Genomic DNA, 25,598 nt, shown 5'->3' on the forward strand with positions numbered 1-25,598 from the left:
ATTTTGTTGTGCAGGCATCTTGAGTCAAATGGAAATGCTTCGTGCTCCATTCATTTGCGACAAATGTGAGACACAAAAGAGTGGCAATGACGAATTGGTAGTGAGGGCATTGGCCCCAGCTTCAAGGGACGCCGCCATCTTTCTTGACCCTATCTGGCGTTGGGTAGGGGGCACACTGTTTCGTCTGGTTTGGGTTAGTGTTGCCCGCCAATTCTAAGGCCCAACGGACGTTTGCATTCTGCACATACACTCTGGTACCCCTCTGTTCTCGTTTCCCAAAGTGATGAGGCCACCCCATTTTGACCGCCGAATTCATAAACACTCCTTGTCTTGAACTTGAATGCTTGACAAAGGCTTCATTTTGAGAAGTGCAGCCATGTTGAACTGCAAGAAATTATCAGTAATATGCCATGAAACGACGGCAGTGTGGTTGCGCTTCGGCTGCACCATCATAATTCCAACGAAGCCTTCCCATTCCCATCTGGAACCATATTATTGTGACCGGTGGCCTGTTTATTTCTGTATTCAAGTTCCTTCAGTTGGAACATGTGTGAGGGTGCTAACATTGTGATGTGGCAGTAACCATGCAGGCAACCATGCTAAAGTTAGTGCAGCTGTTGAATAATTTTGTGAGTTATGATTTTGCGATTCATGAATGTGCGATTGCTCCTCATCTTTCCAAGGTATGCCAGCGATGGTGTCACGGCGTACGGACACGTGAAGACTAACGCCATAAGATTCATCACTTGCGACTGACAGATACAGCGGGAGTGATGTGTTGTAAGAATATGCTGACTTGGCCAGAGATGGCTGCCTACAACCCTGTGCTATTCAAATATTCGTTCAGTGCGATGTGGTTTTGCAAACTGTAGCACAAGCTAGCTGAAACACCCTTTATATTCGCATCATTACCTGATTTCTGTGTCGGGCTCTTGCTACAAAATGCAAGAAAGCTGTTCGGAATTGAATTTTCGCCTGCTGCAAAGCGTGGTCCAAAATGCTCTTGGCCATTCCCATCATTGTTATGGTCATTCGCTGTCTCCAATGCTGCAGCTGCTCATCTCGCTACGCTTCTATAGCGCAGGCACATTTCAAGTCGTGACTGGAAACTTGAGCAACATTTCACAGTCCACCGTGCGCCGAGCTGCGGAGCACATCTTACAGCTGGACCTCACTCTTTACTTTAGCGATGAAGTTTCCACAGACTGCCGTGCAGTTGTGGGGGAATGGCACATCGCATAGCGGAAGCTGGAGGGCTCTGGAGGTGTGGTTGGGCAGAGCAAGCATCTGTGCTCCAAGCATCAGTGGGTCGTCCAGCGCATAGAGGAAGGAAAGAACTCGGGAGAGGTGCACTGTTATTAAAGCATGTGTGAGCAGCATAAATTCTCACTACTTTGCGTACCTTACAAGCGCACAGTGCCGCAATTGCCACCAGTGAAGTAAAGTCTACATAAAACATGACGTAGGATGTTCAGGAATGATATGAAACATGGTGAAACATCTGTTCAGGATTGATCTGAAATTTCTCTCACCCGTGGTAGCAGCAGTGAAAACGCATGTGCCACAGTTCATAATAATGTATAGGAGCCAGTTCCCAGAGTCACCTGACACTTTTGGGGTATATGATGTGCCGTTCTGCATGCTCCTGCTGTTGTGGTTCCTGGAAAGTATGAGAGGTGCACAAAGGACTGTTTAGAGCTTATATATGCAGGTTCTGTGCACCATATTTATAAATACAGTAATCCCTTGTTATAATGAAGTCAGTCGGATGGCGGAAGAATTCGTTACAAGTGGTAATTCGATATATGCGACTACTCGAGAAAATCTAAAACAGTCTAGCTTTAATTGCGCTGCAACTGTGAGGAAGTCAAAATACAATGTATTCACAGAAGCAAAACTTTATTCAAGTGCAAAAAAGGCAGTGATCTTTGGCTGTTTCAGGTTCTTATCGGGCGCATGCAACTCCTGCTCTAATCTGACCAAGCATTCCATGAGGCCGCTTTTATGGGGTATTTCGGGGTATTCCGAAGACAGTGGCCTCTTTTATGGAAGCGGGGAGGGGGGGTCGCAGAAGACTACATGAGTATCGCACTGGAAAGCGCCACAAAAGCGGTGGCTCGAGTCTGAGATTGTGTTTGTTGTGCTCAAAAAACTAATGGCCGCTCATTGTGAGTACGAAACGCGATCGTGAAAATTAAATGGTTTTGCAGTAGAGTCTTTGCATGATTACTGGGCAATTTTTTTCCCGAGGTGTGCAGCCGTGCAGTTGGCAGAGCAAGAGTTTTCGATGCACCGTTGTCGATGAAAATGTGCTAATTCTACGGTCCGAGTGTCGGTGTTTGCGCAGCGCCGCGTCCGCACCGTTGACAGATGTCTAGGAACAAAATTCAATAACCCTGCCAGGCATTTAGATTGTTATGTCTTGTCATATGGCGCGACTCGGGCATGACCGGCTCGAGAAAATCGGCGGGGAAACACCGAGGTTGTGTTGACCCGCCATTTGACAGCCTGACTCGCCGCTGGCAAAGCTCGGATTTTTCGTGTTTTCAGCAAGTTATCGGTCGATTTGCACCGTCAAAAGTGCAACGGAGCTAGGGGCGGTGTTTTACTGTGATGCAGACCGATTATGGCGAGCTGCAAGCAAATTTTTAGACTGCTTCCCCAAAGTCATCGTTCCTCCTCGCATTGAACACGGCAAAGGGCATGCGACCAGCAGTCCCTTGTGACCAGGCAGCAGCTCGACAACACCGTTGTTCACACTTGCAGGCGCGACGTGCGGGTTGCCTTCTCGTTTGAGGCGAAAACTCTCAGGAGTGACGTTCACGCGCTTTCAAGTGTTTCGTCTGCATTGGCAGATGTGAAACGGTTAGGCTTAGTGACAACTACGACAGCCAGGGAGCAGCCCAGTTCGTTGCCCGGCGCGTCTGCGGTCGGTGTCGTTGCCAAAAACTCAGCTCACTTGCGACTCGCAAGTGTGAATGGGCTCATAATTGGAGTGACGCTTCTTTTGTGCTTTTTGGCACGTTTCAGCACCAGAAGTGCTCTTTAGAGCAGTAAAATTTTGCTCATCAAGCGCACCCCATGGAATGCTATGGCCCAAGTCTGCCCATGGTCTTGTGGTCGCTTTTCGGCATCCAAGAGACCGCGGTTTTCTGATATCTCAAAGCGTCATGAAAACTTCATTTTTGTGTGGATTCTATCACGGGGGACACCAGCGATGCAATTGCGACCGATTCGAGCGCGCTGCACCATAGAATTTGAGAGCTTCTGTTCACTTTGCTGTAAACAGCGGGGGGCACTTGGCACTCGCTTGGTACCTGTTACTAGGCAGGTCATTGTTCGTAGGTTTGGTACTTTTGTGGCCTGTTCTGTGCCTGCATGAGACTAATTTGTCGGCGGCATTAATTTGACACTGCATGCTCAAAAGGGTTGCCATCTCTCATGGTGATGCCTCCGTTCACCACTTTGCTCTAAGCGGGTCAAGCTATCCATGCTCTTCGAGTAATGTGGCTTAAAATGCATGCGTTTGGGTCGGGACCGGAAGAAATTTTGAATAAAGCGATATTTCGAGTAAAGTGCTTTCGTTATAACGAGGGATTACTGTATACAGTCGACGACCGAAAATTCTGATGCCTGATTTTTCAGACATGCTTGATAATTTGGACTTTTTCACGGCACCGCGACATGGCCCATAGGGCCAATGTATAAGAGCACCAAAAATTTCAGATGCACTGCAACTGACTGCTCGATTTTTCGGACCTCATTCGCACTCACCGCCAGTACCCATATCGCCATATAATGTGTACAGTGGAACCTCATTAACTGCAGCAGAGATCGAAAACTTGGTCAAACAAAACGCAATTCAAACTTTAAGGGAGCTTCTTAACTTGCGATGTTGAAATTCTGTGCGAATCGGCACATTCTGCCCGCGTGGTTTCGAATTCATACGGTTCTTGAATGTCTTCTGCTGCACGAACTTGAAAAGCAGTCCGAGTTCGCGGAACTCATCTGTGCCAAGTCTTTCGTCCCGAATATGGAAAGAGGAAAGAGGTAGCAGCCAAGTGCATGGGAGGCATACGGCTTTACTGAGACTGCGAGCGCGGGAGAAAATGGTGGTGCATTTCAAAGTGAGGTCAGCGTAACCGCGTCAAAACGCACTGCAATTCTGAGTTTTCTATCGTAAAGCCGTAAACAACTGCCGTTTCGATGATATGCAAGACTCCTCTCATTATACGCAAGCCACCGCATATCGCTGGATATGATGCAGATTTTGGCTCTAGTCGTTAGGCCTAATGACAGACCAACACTGACGGAGCGCTTGCTTCAGCTGTTTCTCGGTTCTTATTGTTTCGCCATCTTCGCGTTCATTCCGGACCCATCGTACTGCAGGCGCATTGCAGTTCCCGCAGCGGCGTGTTCGCTTTCCTGTTTAGACTTTGTTCTAACCTGTGCGTTCGTCGACGACATGCCAAGGGCAGCACAGCCAGGCCGAGCGTGAAAGCGGTCACCGCCCGTCGTCTGTGCACATGTCGCACGGCGAAATTTAGTCATGAGGAGCTTTGGAATGTGTGGTATACAACTGACTTCTTCCTGCAGCATATTGGTAATAAGTTCGTGATTTTTTCGGTGAAATTTGATTTTCCGGACTGCCTGATTTTTTGGTCGTTTTCGCGGTCCCTAGAGAGTCCGAAAAATCGGTCGTCGTATGCAATTCTGTCTTGCTTACTCATGATTGGTGTAACACAAAAAACTCATAGTGCGATTACTGCCTCTAATGCAAATTTCAGTGACAGCTTTGGCAATATGGAGTGCTGAATGCTCATGCCAGCATTGTTTTGCGGAAGTTTTGGTGGCACGTACATTTGGATGATGGGATTTTCATGATCTTGTCATGCAGCATGTTTGCGGGCAGCGTGTGAGCACGTTTGTCCCCTATTCCACTCGCCGCACATTTGTTGGCTGTGGCTTTATGTTTACGTGCAGCGTCCTGAGCATGATGCTCCCTCTTGGTTGCATTCATGGCTGCCCAGTGCAGACATTCTCTCATCCAAATAATGCTATGACTGTCACTACAGGCTGATTGTCTGGAATGCTGTTGAACTGTGAAGCTGTACCATTGTGCTTGATGTGCAGTGTGCCTCAAAACTTGCAAGTCTCACTTGCCTGTTGCGTCCCAAGTAAGGGAATCTGCCCTGTGCAATGCATGGCAGCATTCCGGCTTGTTGGCGAGCGGGGATGGTGCACTCATTTGTACACATGATTGCACGTGCATCAGCCCTTGCCATTTCCTCTTTCTTGGCATGCTTTCCTTATCTCCACTTTGCTACTTCACGCTCACTTTAGCCCCCTCCACTTCCTCTCCCCTCGTGCTCCTTCACCCTCTCACACTTCTCCATGCAGACATTGTGCCACCACCACCAAGATTGCAGAGAACAGGCCAGTTAAAAGCTGCAGTAGTAACAGGTGCTGCACATCAGTTGTGGCAACACAGCTCTAGCAGTTGATGTTTATTACTGTCATCTGCAGTAAACATGAAGTGATCAGGTTTTCATTGTAAAAAAGAGGAAACGTTAAAAAATGCATGCTGTTGCATGTTCTATCATCTTCGTTCTTTTGTCAGGAAATCCAACCCTTTGTGCTAAAGGATAACATACTCTTGCAGTATTCAGCTTGCAGTGTACCTCAATTAAACATTCTAGCTTATTAGTTTTTCCTCGTTTCTGCACAGAACTGTTGTCTTAAGGGCAATGGTGTACCAACAGTTATGGCTTTGTGGAGTTACTGCTGTGGGTGTGCTTATTAAAATAATGGCATAGTTTTCTGCTGTGTACTTTTTTATTTTTTGAGGTTGTATGATGACATTTCCATTACTTGTGACACACCTTTTTTGGCGATTCTTCATGCATGCATTGTTTTCTTCATTCTTCAAAGCTGTGCCTTTGTGTAAACGTGGCAAGCTCTAGTTAGTGCTATGTTAATTGGACATGAATTTTACACTTACACACCTTTTTTTTTAAAGGGTCCCTGATTCACTTTTTTGAGATCTTTGAGTTTAAAGGGACACTGAGGAGAAATTGAAGTTGGCTTGTGTCGATAGAATACCAGCTCCTGATCACAAAAATGCCACTCTTACTGAAAACAAAGCTCTTGTAAGGTAGGAAATAGCTAGAACCAAAATACAGGTATTGCCGCCACAGGCCAATCTTGCAAGTACAAGCGTTATGATGTCATAGGCCAAGAGACGCCACCTTGGCGGAATTTTCCTTCCTACATAGAACCCGCGAATCTCTGAGGCTGACAAAAGAAGGTTGCGTGGTTCAATATTGAAGTAAGTTTTGTTTTAAACCGATACTGCACTTTTATCACACAAGGAAGGCAGACAAAAGACAACCTGAATGTTGGAAGCAAAGAAAACCGATGCTTGGCGGCGCCACTGGTGGCCGGAGAGATTCGATTTCTTATGGCGCTTCGTGTCTATGAGCTTTGCGTGCCCCGTGGGTTTGTTTTTGATGCGCAAGCGCCGGACAGCAGAGGAACTCCAAGTGCCGCTTCAAATGCTAGTTAACCTTTGAAGGAGCCTGTTAAGGCTGGTCAGATGATCGCCAAGGTTGATGAAAAACTATGATGGCATGATGGTTGGTGATCGTACAAGGCAGTTCACTGTACAAAGAGCACTTGTGTCCTCGCACGCTCGCCCGGCGAAACATTCCCGGCTGTGCCACTTAATGGAAATCATTTATTAGGGACGGGAGCTAAGGTTCAAGGCAGTTAAGAAAAATTGCTGATGGCCTAGCTCTGTTAGGCCAGGATATACGTAGCGAAAGCGCGGAGACATCTGCATCAGAAGAGGGCATTCACTAGATGCGCCTTTATTCATGGTTAAATCTTGAGCCGTCGTGGCGGGGTGGTAGTGTCTTCGCCTCAAACGCCAAAGGCCTTGGTTCGATTCCGAGCCTCGGCACAGTTTTTTTTTATTCAGTGAGTGGGCGGGGGGTTTCACTGGTTCCCATAGATGCCGCCACCGAATACGTTGGTTATTGGTTAAGCGCAGGCTCTGTTAAGGCGCGTTTGTACTCCGGCGTAACGAGCGCGCGCGTGTGCTGCATGGCGACGTCACGTTGGCCAAAGCGAGACCCTCTATACTCCAACTGCGCTTGACCAACGACGCATTCGGCAGCTTCGGCGCACTCTGACCGCATTGGCGGAGGCTTGCAGCTTGTCTCTATTTTGCGCCGAGTGCGCCAGCCGCCGCCAGCCCGGCCAGACCGATTCGGCTCCGCTGCGAGGTGCGCGTTGTGACGTCATTCAATAACTTTGGCAGGTGGGCGAAGCTGTTCTTTTTGAGTTGTCGGCTAATTTAATTCATTCACAGTACACATCTGAAGGTACATGCAAGTGGGCGAGAGAGCCCGATCCAGTGGACCCCGTACCTCCGGAAACGCGTGGAAGCCGTTGAAGCGTCGTGCGTCGGCTTTACTTTCAAGCCGCCAACTTTAAACGCGAGTGCCCTTGACCACCCATCCGTTTTTTGTGGCAAAAAATAAATAAATGACCTGGCCCTTGCAACCGTGGGAGACCTTGATGCCGCCTGCTGCACCGTGCAGCCGCGCCATTCGAGGAATCACAATCTGTTGGCCCCTAAAGCCCCAACCAGCCTCCGATGGGCACGACACGCCGACCTTGTCCTGGCCCCTCGCGACTCCCTGCACTGGGGTTAGGATATTTAATTTGCAACGGCTGCTCATGGCGGAAGGGGAAACGACCTGCTAGCGCCTAGACTGACCGTGCTCCCTCAAAAGCATCGCACGCTCTGTGGGGCTGAGGTCGCTGAAATGCAGGCCGCAGTTTTTGCAAGAACTTCGTCGTCGGGTTCGGGATCCATCATAATGCTGGCAATACGCCGGTGCAAACGTAAATAAAGCGATGGTAGCGACCCCCGATAGATGCCTTCAGCGTGTGGTGGCGGTAACTTTCATTTCGGCTGCTGCTAGACTGCACCACTAGCCGCCAGAAATCACGGAGTCTGCTTGAACGTCACGTTTCACGTGACTCCATCCTATGACGTCATAAGAGTGCGCCGTGACGTCATAAGAGTTCTTGAGTTTGAATTGGAGCGTCGGGAAAAACTTTTTCAACTTCGAATCCAAATTTCTTTGAAATAAATGCATCTTTCACTCCCGGACAAGCGGCAACAAAGCCATGAAATGCAGAACTATCAGATTTTGCTAACAAAAAAAATTTGATAGAGTTCTGCTCACTGTCCCTTTAAGCGCTCACCATTTTTTCCACATCATTAGCATACGGGCCTATTTGTGTCACAGAAACCGGAAAAATATGTCGTAAACCAGCATCTTTGTACAAAAGGAAAATGAGAATGCGCTTATGAATGCATGAGAAGCGTTCTTAGAAGACTACCGTTTTTACTCGCATAATTTGCGCACCTCCAGGTTTTTACTCAGATTTTAGAAAAAAAAAACTTTTACTGGCATATTTTGAGTTTGAGCTCTCCGTTGCATCAGACCACCAGCATGTACACAGGTGCACTCAAGGCAGGCTTGGGAAGATGCAGCATGGCCAGTGTCGCCGTGTGCGGTTGCGAAAGGTGTGAGTGATGAGGACACGAACTGTGCTCTATTTACCTGGCTCGCTTGCACTGGCGGTCGCTTTCCCGGACAAACAGTTATGTGTGCGCCCAAATCCGAAGCTACCGAACTGTTTGCTGTTTGATTTGCTGCTAGTCAGCCAAGCCGCATGTGAGGGTGATGTTTTATTGACCGTTATCTCCTTTGCCTCCAACTGCTTCCTTTGCGATAGTATCGCTGCGCATTCATTCTTTTGAGCTGAGCACACACCATCATGTCATCCTTTGGGGAACTAGATAACATGAGATGGGGCGGGAGGAGGTATGTATCTTAAATATTTTAAGCCAACCTTTTTTTTTTTGCCCGCGAGGGATGCGAGGGGGAGGGGGGGTCTAGGTATACGTGGCAATACACAGTATATATTGCGCATTATGACCTTTGTAGAGTTTTTTAAGACATGTTCAGAAAATGTTTCCGTAGTTCGTGCGCCGCCTTTTTGAAGCCTTAATTTAATGAAAAAAAGTGTGCAACTTACATGAGTAAACACGATATATACAGTGAACATTGGCAAGACTCGTCGTTTGATTGGCCCATTTTTCAGGGGTTGAATGGCGGGGGCTGAACAGGCAGTGGTATGTGAGCTGCGCTGGGTATCTCATAGTAGCTTCCAGCCTGCTAGCAATGCTGAAAGGAGATAGAAGCACTAAAAAAAATATTAAGTGTGGCGTTGGTCAAGGACCCTTTAAAGAACTCTTTAGCAGGCTATTTAAAGAGGCCCTGAACCTCACCTTTGTTGCGCTAGAAATGCCGTGGCACCTGTTGTGCTGTCTCTTTTTTTCTGAAGTCTTTGCCTTGTTCTGTATCTGCCGTGAAGTCAAGACAGTGATAGACTTAATTGTCTTAATTTCACGTCTGCCGCTTTGACTCTGGTTTCATGCCAAAGGCATTTTTGGCATGCATACCTGCCGTTGCTTATATTGCCACTCTTAATGCCTTTCTGTTCCTCTTTCAGCCCGTGTCAGACCAGCGAAGTAGCAGTGCACATATGGATTTTGCTCGCAAGCGCCTTCAGTTAGGAGAGACATTGTTTTACAAGGCACTGGAAAACATTGTGAACATTGAAGTGAGACAGCACAAGCCAAATACAGATCTCACGGTGAGTGTCAAGGGCCAAGGTTAGGAGTGCACTGCTTGTAGCGGTAGTGTGTCATAGCAGCCTGATTTTTCTTTTTTGCTGATAACAGTGCATTTTGCGGTACATATCAGTTGAGTGAGAGTGTGCCACAGACGATAAATGCGCTGTGCTCTAGTGAACTTGTAAATATAGAGCCAGTGGTGATACCTTTATTAGCAGAGTGTGGAAGGTTTAGGCCCTTTCATATACAGCTGTGGTGTTCTTCAGGTGTTGTCACAAGTGCTATGTGTTCTTGTATCTGTGGCTATCTGCTTTGCTTCTTAGTGGTGCTCAAGCTGCCTATGTCGCGTAAAAAAAAAAAACAGTTGAAGAACCATTGACTATTTCTCAAGATGAGGTATGGGCTATGGCACATTTACTACTGGGCGTACATTAGAGCTTAGCACCTTTGGCCATCTTTGTTAAAGATTGTGACGATTTATTGTCTAAAAGCTGGCTATGTCACTGTTTTCTTTTTCCCATAGTAAAGACTGTATTTTTGTTTTAGCAAAAGCATTCTGAAAGAAGGAAACTACATTATTAATTTTTTAGAAGTACTTGGTCTTCATCATGGTCCTCATGGTGGTGATGTAGTGTTAGCTTTTTTTACACCTGCTGAGGTGGCTTTGTGATTAGGGCGCTCAACTACTGAGCTGGAGTACCAGGGTTCAGTAATCGCGGCCGTGGTGGGTGCATATCGATGGAGGGGAAGCACACAAGATGCCTACATGCTGTGAGATGTCAGTGCACGTTAAAGAAGCCCAGGTCATCAAAATTAATCCCGGACACTATTCTATAGCATTCCTCATAGCCCATGTGTCTCTCAAGCATGTCAACTGAGAACAGCATGTGTCATCTAGCTTGCCACCAGCCACACCAATCCAAAATGCATATGTAGAATGCTCTGTATATTTCGTGAAAAGTGTTATAGAACTAAAGGGGTTCATATTGTCATGTGTGGGAGGTGACAGGGTATTGATGTGTTGTATTTTACCTTTTTGTCTTTCTTTCCTGCATTGAAGGCGCACCTTAGTCACAGTGTATTCCTGCAGTCTCTATTTGCGTGCTGCCTGGAGATTGTGATGTTCTGCTACAACTCACAACGGTAATTTTCTTCATTCGTGTGCTACTATAATACAAGGGAATAGGGTTGTGTTTAAATGGGAGCAGATAAAACCATTATGGAATTATGTGTGTCAGGCAAAGTTTGGCTGATGAACCCAAGGTCACAAAATTAAATCCCGTCTGCGGCAGCTGTATTTGGATGGAGGCATTAACGCAAAAATGCTCGTGTTGTGTGATGCCAGGGCATTTAAAGTTGAGCCCCGGGGGTCCAGAGCTCACCACTACGGTGCCCTTAACAGTCCATGTGCAGCTTTAGGATGTTAAACCCCACATACCATATCACCGAAAGTGTTTATGAAAAGCTGAACAAATTTTTCAAATCTACTTTAAAACAAAAAAAATAATTCAATTTGAATGTCGTGTTATTGCACCTGTTGGTGCTTGATGGACTTACGTCTGGTAGAGCTTCAGCTGTTTTAATTCCTCTAGGGCAAGAACTCCTTGAGCAACTAGGTAATTTTGATGCCTGATAGAATGCATTAGGAACTTGTGGTAGGCTGCTACTAAACTGCTGTGCTCAGTAACAGAAGTGTTGATACTGAAGGAAGGCCTGTCAACCAAGAGCTTAGTAGCTGCATCTTGGCAAATTTGTGGCTAATTGTCATTGTGTGTGAATGGTGTCATTGTTCTTTTTTGAGCAGCTGCCAAGGAATGGTGTTGTGTTTGGGAAGGAGTGTTATAGCAACTACTTGAAGCTGTAGTTCTTATTGCTACTGAGAACATTTTTCTTTCTTAATAATGCAGGGAAGGAGCATTATACCAGCTACTTGAAGGTGTAGTTCTTATTGCTACTGAGAACATTTATCTTTGTTGATTATGCCATATCAGAGGCCAGTCATTGGTTTTGATGAGAAGTTGGTGGATAGCTGCAAATTACAGTAGAACCCCGCTGTTACGTTCTTCACTGCTGCGTTTTCCCGGCTGTTATGTCGTTTTCGTCCGGTCCCGGCATAGCTCCCGTAGGATCCAATGTATTGGGTACCCCGCTGTTACGTTGTAGCTGTGAAAACGTTCCCACATGATACGTCACAACCTGGCACCCCGAACCCGGCCGGGCAACGCGCGCGCCAACTGCCATCTTGACGAGTCTTGGCCAGGCTTGGCTACGGAATTGGCTACAAGACCATGGCCTCCGAGATCACCCCCTTGCACGCGTGTGGGTAATCTCGGAGGCCATAAAAAGCCGCACGCGAGTTGGAGAGATTGCCACTAGATGGCCACTGCCTCGTCAGCCGAAGCGAGTAAAACCCGCGGGCCCGCAGCAATCCAGTCTTTCTTGTTTGTGCGGTTCAACCCATCCGAGTCGTCCGTGTCCTTCCGTCAACAGCTACGCTGCCTACGCCTCGTCAGGCCTCGCTAACACCGCGAGCGATTTGTCGTCCTTTGATGGCGTCGCGCAAGCGCAAGGCGCTTTCCCTCGAGGAAAAGCTGGATGTTCTCAACGCAGTCGACAGGCAGCCAGCACGGAAAAGAGTCGACGTCGCCAAGGATCTTGGTCTGCCACCCTCGACGCTTAACAGCATCGTCTCGAAGCGTGCCGAGATACAAGGGAATGCCGCTTCAGCGTGGACTGCAGTGAGCGCGTCAACTGCACAGCACTGCTTCGCGCGGTGTGGCTTTCGCATGGACGGCGGAGAGGAAACTGCCACGGAAGCTGAAGAGACGGAAGCAGCCTCGCATGATCAAGAGCTGAGTGAAGCTTTGAATGCGCTGGGTGCCACGGGAGTCACGTATGACGACTACGTCGCCGTGGATGCTGCTGTCGTGACGTCCGAGGGTCAGAGTATCGCCGAGATCGTTGCAGACTCGGTCGCGAGTGAAGCCTCGGACTGTGATGACGACGAGGAGCACGAGCCGCATGATTCCGGGGAGTTGGCGGACCCGAGCTTTGGAGAAGCCGTCGCGGCTCTGGACCTCCTCCACAGGTACGTCGCACCTCAAAGCAACGCTGAGAGCAATGCGGCTTTCCAGGCCATCGAGAAACGCGTGGTGTTTTGCAGCGAGCGCAAAAAATGGCAATCGACCATTCTCGATTGTTTTAAGACCTAAGCTCACTTGATGTTGAAATAAATTGTTTCAAGGCAAAACTGCACTGTTTTCATTAATTTTCGGACCTTTCCTCACTGTTGCGTTTTCCCGGCTGTTACGTTTTTTATTCGCGGTCCGGTGAAAAAACGTATGAACGGGGTTCTACTGTACTTTATAAAAAGGGGGGGGGGAAGAGCTAGCCAAACCTAAGAGAAATGTGCCGTATTTACACGAATGCAAGTCCACTCGAATGTAAATCGACCCCCCCCCCCCCCCCACACACACACACATCACATTGCAGGAAAAAAAAGGTCGTTTAAACTTAACCTTTAATAATAGAACACGATAGCATTATCCGGTGGCCGCCGCTTATCGCCAGCCGCGATCGGCTGCCACGCGTGGGCGTGCCTGTGGGCGCATTCCAAAACAAAAATGTACTAATCACTGCACTACTCGTCTACACTTGCGCCATTGTCCTCACTAGTGCTGCTGCCGTGATCTCTGCTGTGGTCCCACAGCACGTTGTTCTAACGTCGCTGTGCAGCGAATTCCCCGCACTTCGCAAACAGCCACATCACGGCATCATGTGGAACAGCTGAAAATTTTTGCCTCGCTGCGGCTGCCACACCTGTATCACCCGTTGTGAACGTCCAGCTTGCGGCCTGGCGTGCAGTTGTTTTCTGCGGTGTAAAGAATGACAGTCACCTTGAATGTACCGTGAACGAGTGCCGGTCAGTTACCGGACCTGGTGCACAAATGACGACTGATGAAGCACTAATAAAGCTTTTGAAACGCGGCCGGCAGTAGTCAAATGCTTCAGAGCCAAAGAGCAACTACACGTGAGCGGCGTTGGCCCACTGCGGACACTCCCAGGCGCCGCTGCTGTTCCGAGTGGCGGTGCTGCTGTTATTGGAACAGCGCCTCTTCCATCAACTATCGACGCTCCCTTGAGCGCCAAGTGTGCAGTTGAAAGTAAAAAAAAAAACTTGGAGGATGCCTATTAAGAATAGAAAACGAATGCATTATCGGCCGCCGCAGCCGCTTGTTGGCAGCTACAATCTGCAGCCATGTGTAGGGAGTGGTGGGGTGCCGGTTTGCTGCTTATCGACAGCCGCCATCGGCCGCCACGCGCAGGGAGGAAACGCCGGTACTGCGCGTTGACATAGCAGCTGCTCAAGACCAGCACCAAGAGCGATGCGATGGAGCCACGCAGCAGAAATGCAACCATGTGGTAGCCTGCCTGATCACTTGTTTTTCTCGCCTTTATTTATGGTGTTATTCTTTGGTTTCGATTGTAAGTCGACCCCCCTACTTCGGATTTTCAAATTTTGTAAAATCGGTCGACTTACAATCGTGTAAATATGGTAAGCCTAGGCTGCCTCTAGGGCAAGCCTCACTTGTGGTAGTGGAGTGACAAGACTAGAGACACTTCGCTGTGAAGGCATAAGAACCTTTTTATAGACATAGCGTGTGCTGAACTAGATGAGGGATTTTCAAGACTTCATTGCTTGTGCTGTGAATAATATTTGCAACTTGTGCCTAATCGAAAATTAATTAGGTTTATTCTGTATAGAAGTATTTGTAATGAAACGTTGTTAGTCCTGTGACAAAAAGTCTTCAAATGCTGAATTGGTTTCTCTACTTTCATGACTTTTTTGAAACATGATGAGCACATTTGCTCAAGTTACTTTTGAACACCAGTTTAAGCACTCATGGAATTACCGAGGTTCTAATTAGACGTCTCACAGATGTGAGACATCTGTGTTATGTTGCACTTTCAAAAGATGTACTGAATTGTGGGGCAGTATGCACATTGGTTCACTCTTATACATGTGTAAAAGAAAAGCACAGGGCTCTTCCTTGGTGGATAGGTAATTGAAGATATTGTCAATTAGTAGTTTGGCTGATTACTGTCTAGTGATCGATTTTTCAGGTATAAATTTTTAGCATGGAATTTAAAAAATGTCAGTCTCTTAGAAACTTGCCAGCATACCTTGTAGTCTAAAAAGTAAACCACTGCTACGCATCAGTGCAGTTCCTGTAATTTTAACTGTGTAAGGTTATTTTTATTATCCTAATGCTTCTGAAGAAACTGGAAGAATGAAGTGAATAAAATAAATCAGTACTTGCAGGGTAGAGTTTGTGCTGCTTATAAGTTGAATGGTTCCACAGACTTGCATAACCATAGGTAGCCTGTCTTTGGCCATGGTTTGCTAGCAGATGTAGAAAGTGTTCAGACAAAGCTAAAACCATACCCGAGCCATCTTATACTTGTGTTCTGTTCAGGGACTGCAGTTGTGTCTTAGTGCTAAGTAGTGCACTATAACTATCGGAAGCAGTAGTGTAAAAAAAAATTGATAAAGCTTGTGCTATAAATTGGTACTGCTTGTTTGGCAAGACATTTGCAATACCATTTGAGTTAAGGCTGATGTGTGCTGTGACTCTGTGCATTTTCATTTGGAACATACTTGGTCATGCAGAGAGTTTCCTTGGATCTTGGAAGTCTTCAATTTGATGCCTTACAACTTCTACAAGATCATTGAGCCTTTAATCCGTGCTGAGGAGAGCTTGTGGCGAGAAGTGGTGAAGCACCTCAATCATGTAAGGTCAATTTTTCATTGCAAATCTTTCTGCTAGTTACTTACAATGGCTTTGTTATGCAGATTGAGGAGCAAATCTTGGAGTGTCTTGCTTGGAAAGATGACTCACCTCTCTGGGATGCTATTGAGCACTCTGAACAATCTGTACCTGCATGCAAAGAGGTTTGTGATGTGCTTGATTGCTTTGCATGTTATCGGTTGTTATTTGGCATGGCCTTTTGAAAACTTGGGAGCTCTGAACTGACTATCACATTGATTTGTGGTGATCACTCAGGTATTACTCCAGCGGCAGATCGAGACGTTCCAGGAATCTGACAGTAGTGATGTCAGTGAAGCACAATCTCCTGTTCCCCACTTACGGGGTCTGAAAGGGGACCAGGATGGTTCTCAGTCAAGCAGGAAGGGTAAATATTTGCAGGCTGGTCTTGTAGACTTTAAACTCGGTGTTGCATTGTGAACATGCATGCTAGCTGTTGCATGTCAGGAGCGCCCCAAAAGGACTTCCAGCTTTGACACTGTGGAATAGTCTTTGTCGTGAACATTGCATTGTGGTGTATCTTTAGTAGACATTCAAGCATTTGGCTTTTATTTTTAATCCAAGAAAAGTGGTGCCCTGATATTATGCGCCTGCTGACAGGAAACTTGTTTTAGTTTCTGTTGTACTAAGTGCATGTGGTGTATCATGCGTTTTTAGTGTGCAACTCCTCCTGCTATTGCATACTTTTGTTTGGCTGAGGGAACATAGAAACGGATTCTCTATCGGTGCTCACTCAGGATTCTTTTCTGTGCACTTTTTTGTGTGAAGCATGCATGGCTGATGTGACACTGCCGTCTGAGCTTTGTGAGGGAGCCATCTGCCAGCCTTCTGACCCTGGTGGACGGTTCAGCGTCGGCGCCGGACGGGCACAGTGTGTGGCTGCACCTTGTCTATGTGGCTTTGACATGGTGGCCTTTGATGCAGACGTGGCACTTTCACCAGTGTCGGTGGCGGAGCGGTTCCAGTCCCCAGGCAGTGCAGTGCGTCGCAGGCTATTTGCACCCAACATCACAGGAGGTGGTGCTAGTGCCTCCTTACAGCAGAGTCCCCGGGCGGAGTCGGGCACCATGGGCCAGGCGCGCACCGTGTCCATCACGGTGCAGCGTGAGTGCCTCGTATTTCTCATAAGCTTTTCTCTCGCCTAACCCCTATACGCATCCTGTAGTCAGTGCACATTCTGTCTATGGCTCGCTGACGTTACATTCTTGTAGCTGGGTGTGGTGGGGGACACTGCATGGCATGGCCTGAGTGGCACCATTCGTAGGCTGAGTGGGCTGCCATTCAGGCTGTGCATTTGACTGCTTGCTACAAAATAGGAGTGGATGCCTAGGTGTAGCATGCAGTTGCAGTGTTCCTCCTCACAGTGCTGCCTTTACCCGGATATAGGAAAACTGTGCAAGTTACGGTGCTACTAACCACAGTTGACCATTCTGTAAAAGATGGGAAGCGTCAGCTGCATGCTTACAAGAAATGTCTGTTTGCTGTGCTTTGTGTTGCATGCTGTGTCTCCTCCCGCTGTGCAAGTTGTGCTTTATGTAGTTCAGCAACTGCTGAAGTCTGTGCAGAATGCTACGTTGCTGCTTCACCGTCATTTCTTTTTTTTTTCTTGGTGCAAAGGTGGTCGTTGCAAAATTAAATGCTAATATCATGGCTGACAGAACACCATCTCTTCATTGCCCACCTGATTTGTTAATTTATTGTTGTTCTCTAAGTGTTACCTTATTTACACGAATATGAGTTTTTTTCCTGAGATGATCGGTTTTGGAACACATCTCGAGCTCTGTTTGGAATCTGGGTACGAATATAACATGACATATTTATTTTCTTGCTGCTGCTGAAGATAACTACAGCGACCCTCATCACCAGCCTCGTGCATTGTGGCGAAGGAGTGGGTGGCGTTGATAACAGAAAGAAGGTGGCTTGTGCCATTGAGAACAGGAAGGTACTGAAGATTTTAGGCTTTATGGGGTTTAACGTCCTGAAGCGACTAAGGCTATGAGGGACGGTACTGAAGGAATTGGGTGAAGGAGGGAAAGGAAAGGAGGGTGAACGGGCACAGGACTGGGCAGCACGAAACATGAAGCAGCGGTGGCATGGCAGTGGCGGCGGCAGCGGCTGCAGCTGCATGGGAGACTGCGTATGCTAATGTGTCAGAGGCTTCGCTAAGTTTGATGTCATGTGCATTTCCAAAGTGTCTCCTCTCAGGTAACGTTGAGGTATCCTTTGCTTCTATATTTTTATGTGCTGTCTAAATTTCTTTCCTAGCCCTTGGCTGTAAAGTTGGCCTGAACAGACTGAGATCATGTTATGTATATATATGTTTGTGAGGTCTCAAACTCTTCCTCTGCATTATGAAGAAGAAGAGAAAAGGCAGGGAGGTTAACCGGACCTCTGCATTATATTTGTAAATACAGTAAGCAAGCTTCAAATCTCTTGAAAGTACCTTGTCATTCTCATGGCGTATTTTTAAAGCCTTTATGATAAAAGCTCTCTGGCTTTTCACCATTCTTTGGGAAAAAGAAGTGATAGCGATAGTTATCTCATACCTCCCCACAGAAGTGCCCACTCCCTAGACCACATGACAATTGTGGAACAGGCCCATCTAGATAATATTTTTAATGGACAGTGGGTGAACAGCAGGGTTTTATACATTTTAGGACATATCACAGTCAAATCCACTTATAACAATACCGGTTATAACAATATATAGGATATAACAATGGTCAGTCGTGGCACTGTTAGCTTTACATTATGTTCTATGGTAAAATAAACCACTTATTGCAATGCTGTCATGGCACATTATTGGTTATAACAATTAAATCTGGTCAGTGGAGGTCAACCTTGAAACTAACAAAAACATGGAGACGTTACAACCGCACCAGCCAAACCACACTCACAGCACAAAAGCCCTTTTACCTTTGAGCAGTTCTGCTTCGACGCTTCCGACAGTATGTGTGCAATAAAGCAGTCATGAAAATGTGAAAAATAATCGTCATGTCGTTCTCATCTCAAAAGCAAGCAACCGTTGTCCAGTCTTTCACCAGATAAATATACCATGATGCAAGCGGTTCTTGTTATCTTTTTGGGATCATTCGATAATTTGAACATTTTTTTCTGGTCTCCTGAAGTTCGAAATAACAAGCTTTTACAGGCATTAAAACAATCAAGCCTCTGTAGGCCTCTCCTGTCATTAAATGCTCTTAAGTTTGTCATGTTTTCTTTTTATTGGCACAACTTTGTTATAACAGTTATCGGTTAGACCAGTGGTATTTCCGTGGCACTTCAATATTGTTATAAGTGAGTTTGACTGTATATTGTGGACACTGCTTAATCCAGAGAGCAGCAAAATGCTTGTTGTAAATGTAGATAGCGTTGTCTGTTGTAGCCTGCTTGTGTAAGTCATTAGTAGTGACAAACTTCATGTTCTATGTTAAATGTGTGTGAAATCTGGTCTATACTTATAGCTCAGGAAGATCTGCATCAACATTTAATACTGTTTTTTGGATATCATTAATATGCGTCGCAACTTTCAAGCTTGGTAACAAAACAAGTCATTTAGGTGGTAACAGATCGTTAGGAGTGTTGGAATTCAGGAGACTTTAGGTGCTCAGTATGCTAAATGCAACTAAAATTAATATAAGAGAATTTATTGAATACGAGAAGCCAAAAATATGGAAATATCATAGCATATCAAAGCAGGGAGCAGGTAATGTCACCTAGAAATGAGCAGACACCATTGTGTGCTTGATCATATTACTTGCATATTACCTGCAGTGCACAATAAACTGTGGGGTGTTGTATATGGCTACGTACTACTGGATAAGGGTTTTAAGCAGGAGGTTATAAGTAAAGGATATAAAGATACTATATGTTTACGCTGTATTGTAAGATCTCTAGTAACATCCTTGAATCAAGTGTTTCCTTTCTTTTTCATTGTGGCCAACTTAGGTGTTAAATTTTTTTTCATACCTTATGTTCACTCAGGGGTACTCTATCAGTCATTAGACCACATGCAGCAGTTGCAGCTGTGGCTCTTAAAGTGTCTGTGTACACCAGTGGTCTCCATCTAAACATATGACAGCGACATGGCAAAGACTGCTGTTGGTGCTGATCAGTGGTAGGGTAAAATGCAGGCTTGCATCACCCTCTTAGTATTTTTGTTGTTTCAACCCTCCTTCCCGTTTTTTATTTTTAATATGAACTGGTTCATTTCATTTTAATCTCTGCATTGTGAATAGACAAGTTATCATGCAAAGATCTAACCTTCACAGGTGTATACTAGAACTAATTGGATGCATTTTGTGTGGTAGTGTGAAAAAAAAAAAGTAAGAGCCTGGAAACTTGTGCCAAGGTAATGCAAACTTGATATATCAACCAGTAAAGTGCAGCAACCAGTAACATATCACTGAGGTTCTAAAGTATATATATGTAGTGACAGTGAGTACCGTATTTACTCGCGTATTCCTCGCACTTTTTTTCCCTGAAAATCAACGCGAAGTTTGGGGGTGCGATAATTATGCGGGGAAAATTTTCAAGCAAATGTTTCAGAGTGTTAAATGCAAAGATGAATGGGTGCAAGATCAGGATTGTCAGGTCCGCAATTTTAAATATAACGAAAACATTACTTTCAAGCGTAACTTACCTTCGTTATGAAAGTACAGGGTGAACGTAAGGTCAAGCTGCTAAAGCACTTTATTTGCCGCGCGCAACCTCCCCGTCACTACTCGCGTTGCGTACGTCCTGCAGGCAATTCTACTCTTCATCAGAGTCCGTGTCGACACTGGAATCGATGGTTTCTTCATCTTCCGATGCTTCTTCGTCGTCCCACACCAGGTGGTCCTCGGTCGCATCCAGGGCGTTCGAAATTCCTGTTTTCTTGAAGCTTCTGGCCACCATGTTTACATCAATCATCCCCCATGCCTCTGATACCCAACTGCACAGCAGTTCCACGGACGGTCTTTTGATCTTGCCGCCCGGCGTCAGAGCATGTTCACCTTCGGCCATCCATTCTGCGTACAGCCTCTGGACGTTATCTTTAAATGGCTTGTTCAAAGATACGTCAAGAGGCTGTAGCATTGATGTGAGGCCGCCGGGTATAACAGCCAGGTCCGTGCGCAGTTCCTTGAACTTCGCCCGAACCGAATCTTGAAAATGGCCCCGAAAGGTATCAAGCACGAGGAGCGACGGAAAAAGAAGCGCTCCCGGTCGCCGCCCCCCCACAGTCTTAACCCAGTCCACCATAAGGTCCGCGGTCATCCACCCCTTTTCTTGGACTCGCACGTGTATACCAGGGGGGAGCTTTCCTTTCGGGAGGGTCTTCCGCTTGAAAGTGACGTACGGTGGGAGCTTCCGCCCGTCCGCCGTCACGCATAGCGTGACCGTGCACCTCTGTTTTTCGGCACCTGTAGTCCTGACGTGCACAGTCCAAGCGCCTGTCTGTTCGACTGTCCTGCTGCTGGGCATATCGAAATTCAGTGGAGTTTGGTCCGCGTTCCCTATCTGGGAGAGCAAAAAGTTTTTCTCCTGCCGGATCCTGATAACAAATCGATGGAAATCCACTATTTTCTCTTCATAGGCTGCGGGCAGGCGCTGGCAAAACGTCGTTTGCCTCCTGAGCGAGAGTCCATTGCGCCGCATAAATCGTGTGGCCCACCCGTTACTAGCGCGGAAGTCTTGCACCGGGATGCCCTCCTTTCTTGCGATTACGAGCGCCTGGTTCCGTATCAAATCAATCGACACAGCACACCCATCCGCTCGTCGATCCTTGATATATTCCAGTTAAGAGGATTCGACGGCAGGAAATTTCCCAGTCTTCGGTCCACGGAAGGCCCGGCGCGTCTTACCAGTCGTCTTGAGTTCGTCGTGCTGCCGTCTCCAATACCGGACGCAAAACTCGTTGACGCCGAAGTGTCTGCTGGCGGCGCGGTTGCCATGTTCCAACGCATACTCAATAGCTTTTAGCTTAAAAGCAGCTGTGTAGCTTGCGTAGCGTCCCATGGCGAAGCGGCACAAAGAGCACGGTGCAACACGCAAACAAGGCAAACGAGGCCTACGAGACACCGGAGAGCTGGAGACACCTTCGCAAAATGGCGTAGCGGTGGTGAGTGGATGAGCGGTAGCGGCGGTGGCAGCGGATGATAGCACAGTACCGTCGCCTAGTAGCACGCGCACCCAACCATGGCAGTTAGTTGTGGCCGCAGTCAATAGATGGCGATCGCTATGACAAGCAGATGGCTCGCGGCATTAATTTTGGGGGTGCGATGATTATGCGGGGAAAAAAAAAATTTCCAATTTTTGATAGCCAATGTGGGGGGTGTGAGCATTACGCGAATGCGAGCATTATGCGAGTAAATACGGTAATAGAAGACCTGAACCGACAAATTGAAGAGTGAAGGGAACTGAAGTAACACTTCGGAAGGGGGGGGGGGGGGGGGGGGGATGCTGCTTTCAATATCAAATCATGAAAAATAGCAAAAAAAATCATTTTTTTAAAATCATTGTATCTGCTTGTGTGCCTTGTTTTCTGTATCAATGTGTCATTGCTGAAATCCACCAGTAGAAACTCTAAATTTGTTTTGTGAACATTAGTGGCATTGCATATTAAGGAAATGCTTGGAAAATTGGGGGTTCTTTTCTGTTCCGATTTTCCGACCGCATGCCCACTTTGTGGAGCAGATTTCTCATAACTGTTTTGTCTATTTTGACTCCGTTTGATTTGTTTCACTGTCAAAACTCCACTATATGCATTGATGATCTTGGTTTTTCATTTTGATGAATTGTACATTTTTGGTGCGACATCTTGTTTACAGTGTAGACATGTCTGTGCCAACTGCTTTGTAAAAAACAAGAAAACGAGAAGAAATTGCTTTGTGGAAAAAAATTAACCTAACATTGTCATCACACGTAGCATGCATTCAGCAATGCAGTGAATGTTGAAGTAGTAGTGTTCTACTACATTTTGTCCGATTCTGCAGGCTTTTAGCAGGTGTTGAACAGAAAAATTCGTAGAAAATCAGTTCTTCGCCTATAATGCTAGAATTTTGTCTAAAAGGTCTAAAAGTTTCATCAAAATCCATCAAACAATAAGAAAAATGTTTTAAAAGCCCTCTTAAGGAGGAGACGGCAAGTGAAACTATTTTTATTTTTCTGCACTGGATGTGACCAAATGTGGCACAGGTATGTAACTTTTTGTGCTAATTTCAGAATTGCATTTTAAGGTGAAAGCCTTTAATGGCTCATACTGTGTCCGTCCGTCCGTTACGACCTTGCGCCCATGGCCTCCGAGATCAATCGCGCTCGCTAGAGCGTGCGGATGATCTTGGAGGCCGTGTTGCGCCATGCATGAGGTGGTGCTATCGGCGCACGCCCCGTGCTCACGTCAGACGCCTCGCAGCTGTCGACCGAGTCGGGTGCCGTGCAACCTCCCTCCTAGTGCTCGCTTCAGTGGAGTCTCGGAATGTAGGCAAATGCAAGTACTTACTTAAAATCTTAACCACACATCAGTGACACAAGCAGCAACACTGCGCTAAAGGCTTTTGCCTCACCACACTTTAGGTCAACAAAATGCCCCCCTGAATTTTTATTTCAAGCTAGCTGTCATAGTTGCGGAGTAATTACAATGAACACCCCAAATAATGAAGGAGAAAGTGGCCAAGTTTTTTATGTCTGCGTGTTCACAAGGCCTTGTTTTGTGCTTGTGCTATAAAGCTGTTGTGATAGTAATATTTTTAGATGCCCAGTACTCATGGAAAAAAGTTAACTCCAGTGTGCATATATTAACTCCAGCGTGCATATTCACATGAAAATTTTTTTGAAAAATTAACTTTCAAAAGTTGTTGTATGTTTGCATAGAAAAATCCAGGGCTTTATTGCACTCCTCAATGGCTTGGGAATTGCACATCAGACAGAATGTCTACTGCCATTTGTTACAAAATGCCGAAGGGATAGGCGATAGCAATCCCAGAAAAACTGAAAGTTGTGAAAATCAGCCTTAAAGTTTATTTTCTCGTTTGCTTCGTTTATCGCCTCATATGCTTTTGTTTTTGGTGAGAAGAATGTGGCATTGCAACCAGCGTAAACTCTGCTCTCCTCTTCGTGGTGAAACTAGGATGGTGGTGCTCTGTTGTCTGAAACTTGCAGAACTTGCGATGTGCCAAGACCATCAGGAGCATGATTTGCTCACAATTTCAGACGACCACACATAAAGGAAATTTCATTTTCTAAATTTGTGCTTCTTTTGCTAGAATTTTTCCATCGTCAGATGGGTGAAGACCCGAGGATTACGAAAATAAAAATAGAGAAACCGAAAGTTTTGACCAAATTGGCCATTTTATTTGCTTTGCCCTCGCCTTAACAGTATGGCAAAGGAGCATCAGTTTAAAACAGGGTCTGTAGAATCTTGATGCAAAAATGTGTCACCCATAATTTGTTATCTAGGAATGATTGAATTTCGCATGTTGAAGCATGGGAACTTCATTCCTGCAAATTTATTTACTGTTGAAACAAATCCTGTTAGCTGTAATGCGTGGCTGACCCGGTTCCTCGAACATAGTGACTGCCTACAAAGTTGGACCCGTGAGCATGTATGCATCTGTTCAGGCTGGCACAACAGTAAAAATGCTTCCACTTCTTGATGCTCTCTGCTGCGTATTAGCTACTGATGATTGCAGCAGTAGCGACGTGTGAGAAGGGAGCTTGCCATTGCTCAGTGCTCTGTTCACGGTTGTGCAATTCACAACTGGCATTCAAAGCTTTGGTTATGTGCGAAACTGCTCGGTGCTTGCAGGTGCATACTGTGTGACTAATGATCATGGCACTGGCAATATGTGAGAAGTATGCCGGCACTAATGGATACGTGCTGCGCAAGTGACGATTACGGCATTGGCAGTGTTCAGGTATTATGGCAGGTAGTCAAGAAACAGTCTCTGTTCATCTTATCTGTTGTCACCATATTTATAGATAAGCTAATTGGCACCTTTAAGTTCCAATTGTAGCATTGTTTTAAGTTCTGGATGAATTTGTTACATTTCAAGTTTATGCTTTTCAGAGAAATTTTAGCTGTATTTGCTATCTTTAAATCAGCATCCAAACAAAATTACATGGCATGCTGTCCCGAAATTAATTTTTTGCAGCTGCTGCGACTTGCTTTTTGGAGAAAATGCTGCATAAACAGCACTGCGGCATGCTAAAATATTAGGGGAGTGCGAATAGTGGTTGTCTGGTTCGAAACGAATTCAAAGTGAATACAGTGAAACTTCACTTGAACAACCTTCAAGGGACCCCAGGGAAAAGTTTGTTAAAGTGAAAGTTCACTCAACTGAAATAAGTGTGCAGCAGCTTGTTGCCATTGGGTAAAAAAAAAAGGGTGGTCAAATCGAATATGAGCCCATTTATTTGTCACTCTGCTCAAGTTCCGCTAATTAACACCTTGCAAAGAACACTGTAATCATCTGCTGCACTTTCCCACTTAGGACTGTAGCAGTTGGGAACTGAGTCACTGCGTCTAAGCACTCGTGGACCTTTTCTGGCACAGCAGTTTGCTGGGCAGCAAAGGCTTTAACTTTATGCAGGCCTATTAGTGCCTCTTTGGCAGATATTTTTGGTGCTTTATCATGACTGGTCGAATCTCTCTCGTCTTCGTCGTCTTCAGATAATGAACTCTCTACAATATCTTCCGTAGTGAATGCAGCATTCGTCTTCACCAGGGAGTCACAGGCGGCATACTCCTCAAAAAAACAGAGCTATCTTCATCTAGTCTTTCTGACAATTCTGGCCAGCCACCTGGCTCACTGTTTTCTTCATCAGTGCCATGATCTTCTGCTTAACAGATTGGTGTCCACAGCAGTCCAGTTTGCTGCATGCAGATCTGCTTTTTGCCAGTAATTCACTATTGTTGCTGGTTTCACACTCCACCAAGCTCCTGTGAGCATTTCTGCTGCCTGCCGCACATTAATCGCTTCAGGCTTCTGCATTCTTAACACTTTCGTGACCGCGGGAAATCGGTAGTTTTCGTGTAGTCTGGTAATTATTTTTTTCCTGCCACAGAAAGTAAT

At 46.1% G+C, this 25,598-nt stretch overlaps 1 protein-coding gene across 3 annotated transcripts in view; it reads left to right on the top strand.

The window, feature by feature from the left end:
- Positions 1-25,598, top strand: part of LOC144113673 (retinoblastoma-like protein 2) — an 87,032-nt gene that overhangs the window by 21,516 nt on the left and 39,918 nt on the right. Inside the window, exons 11-16 of one of the 3 annotated variants that reach the window (XM_077646902.1) lie at positions 9,595-9,738; positions 10,779-10,861; positions 15,390-15,510; positions 15,573-15,671; positions 15,784-15,913; positions 16,315-16,650. In XM_077646902.1, the coding sequence (XP_077503028.1) occupies positions 9,595-9,738; positions 10,779-10,861; positions 15,390-15,510; positions 15,573-15,671; positions 15,784-15,913; positions 16,315-16,650 (913 nt within the window). The remainder of the gene's footprint in view (positions 1-9,594; positions 9,739-10,778; positions 10,862-15,389; positions 15,511-15,572; positions 15,672-15,783; positions 15,914-16,314; positions 16,651-25,598) is intronic. The other 2 variants (XM_077646904.1, XM_077646905.1) reach the window with 2 other exon arrangements.

This window comes from Amblyomma americanum, chromosome 1 (assembly GCF_052857255.1).
Source record: "Amblyomma americanum isolate KBUSLIRL-KWMA chromosome 1, ASM5285725v1, whole genome shotgun sequence".
Classification (NCBI taxonomy): Eukaryota; Metazoa; Arthropoda; class Arachnida; order Ixodida; family Ixodidae; genus Amblyomma; species Amblyomma americanum.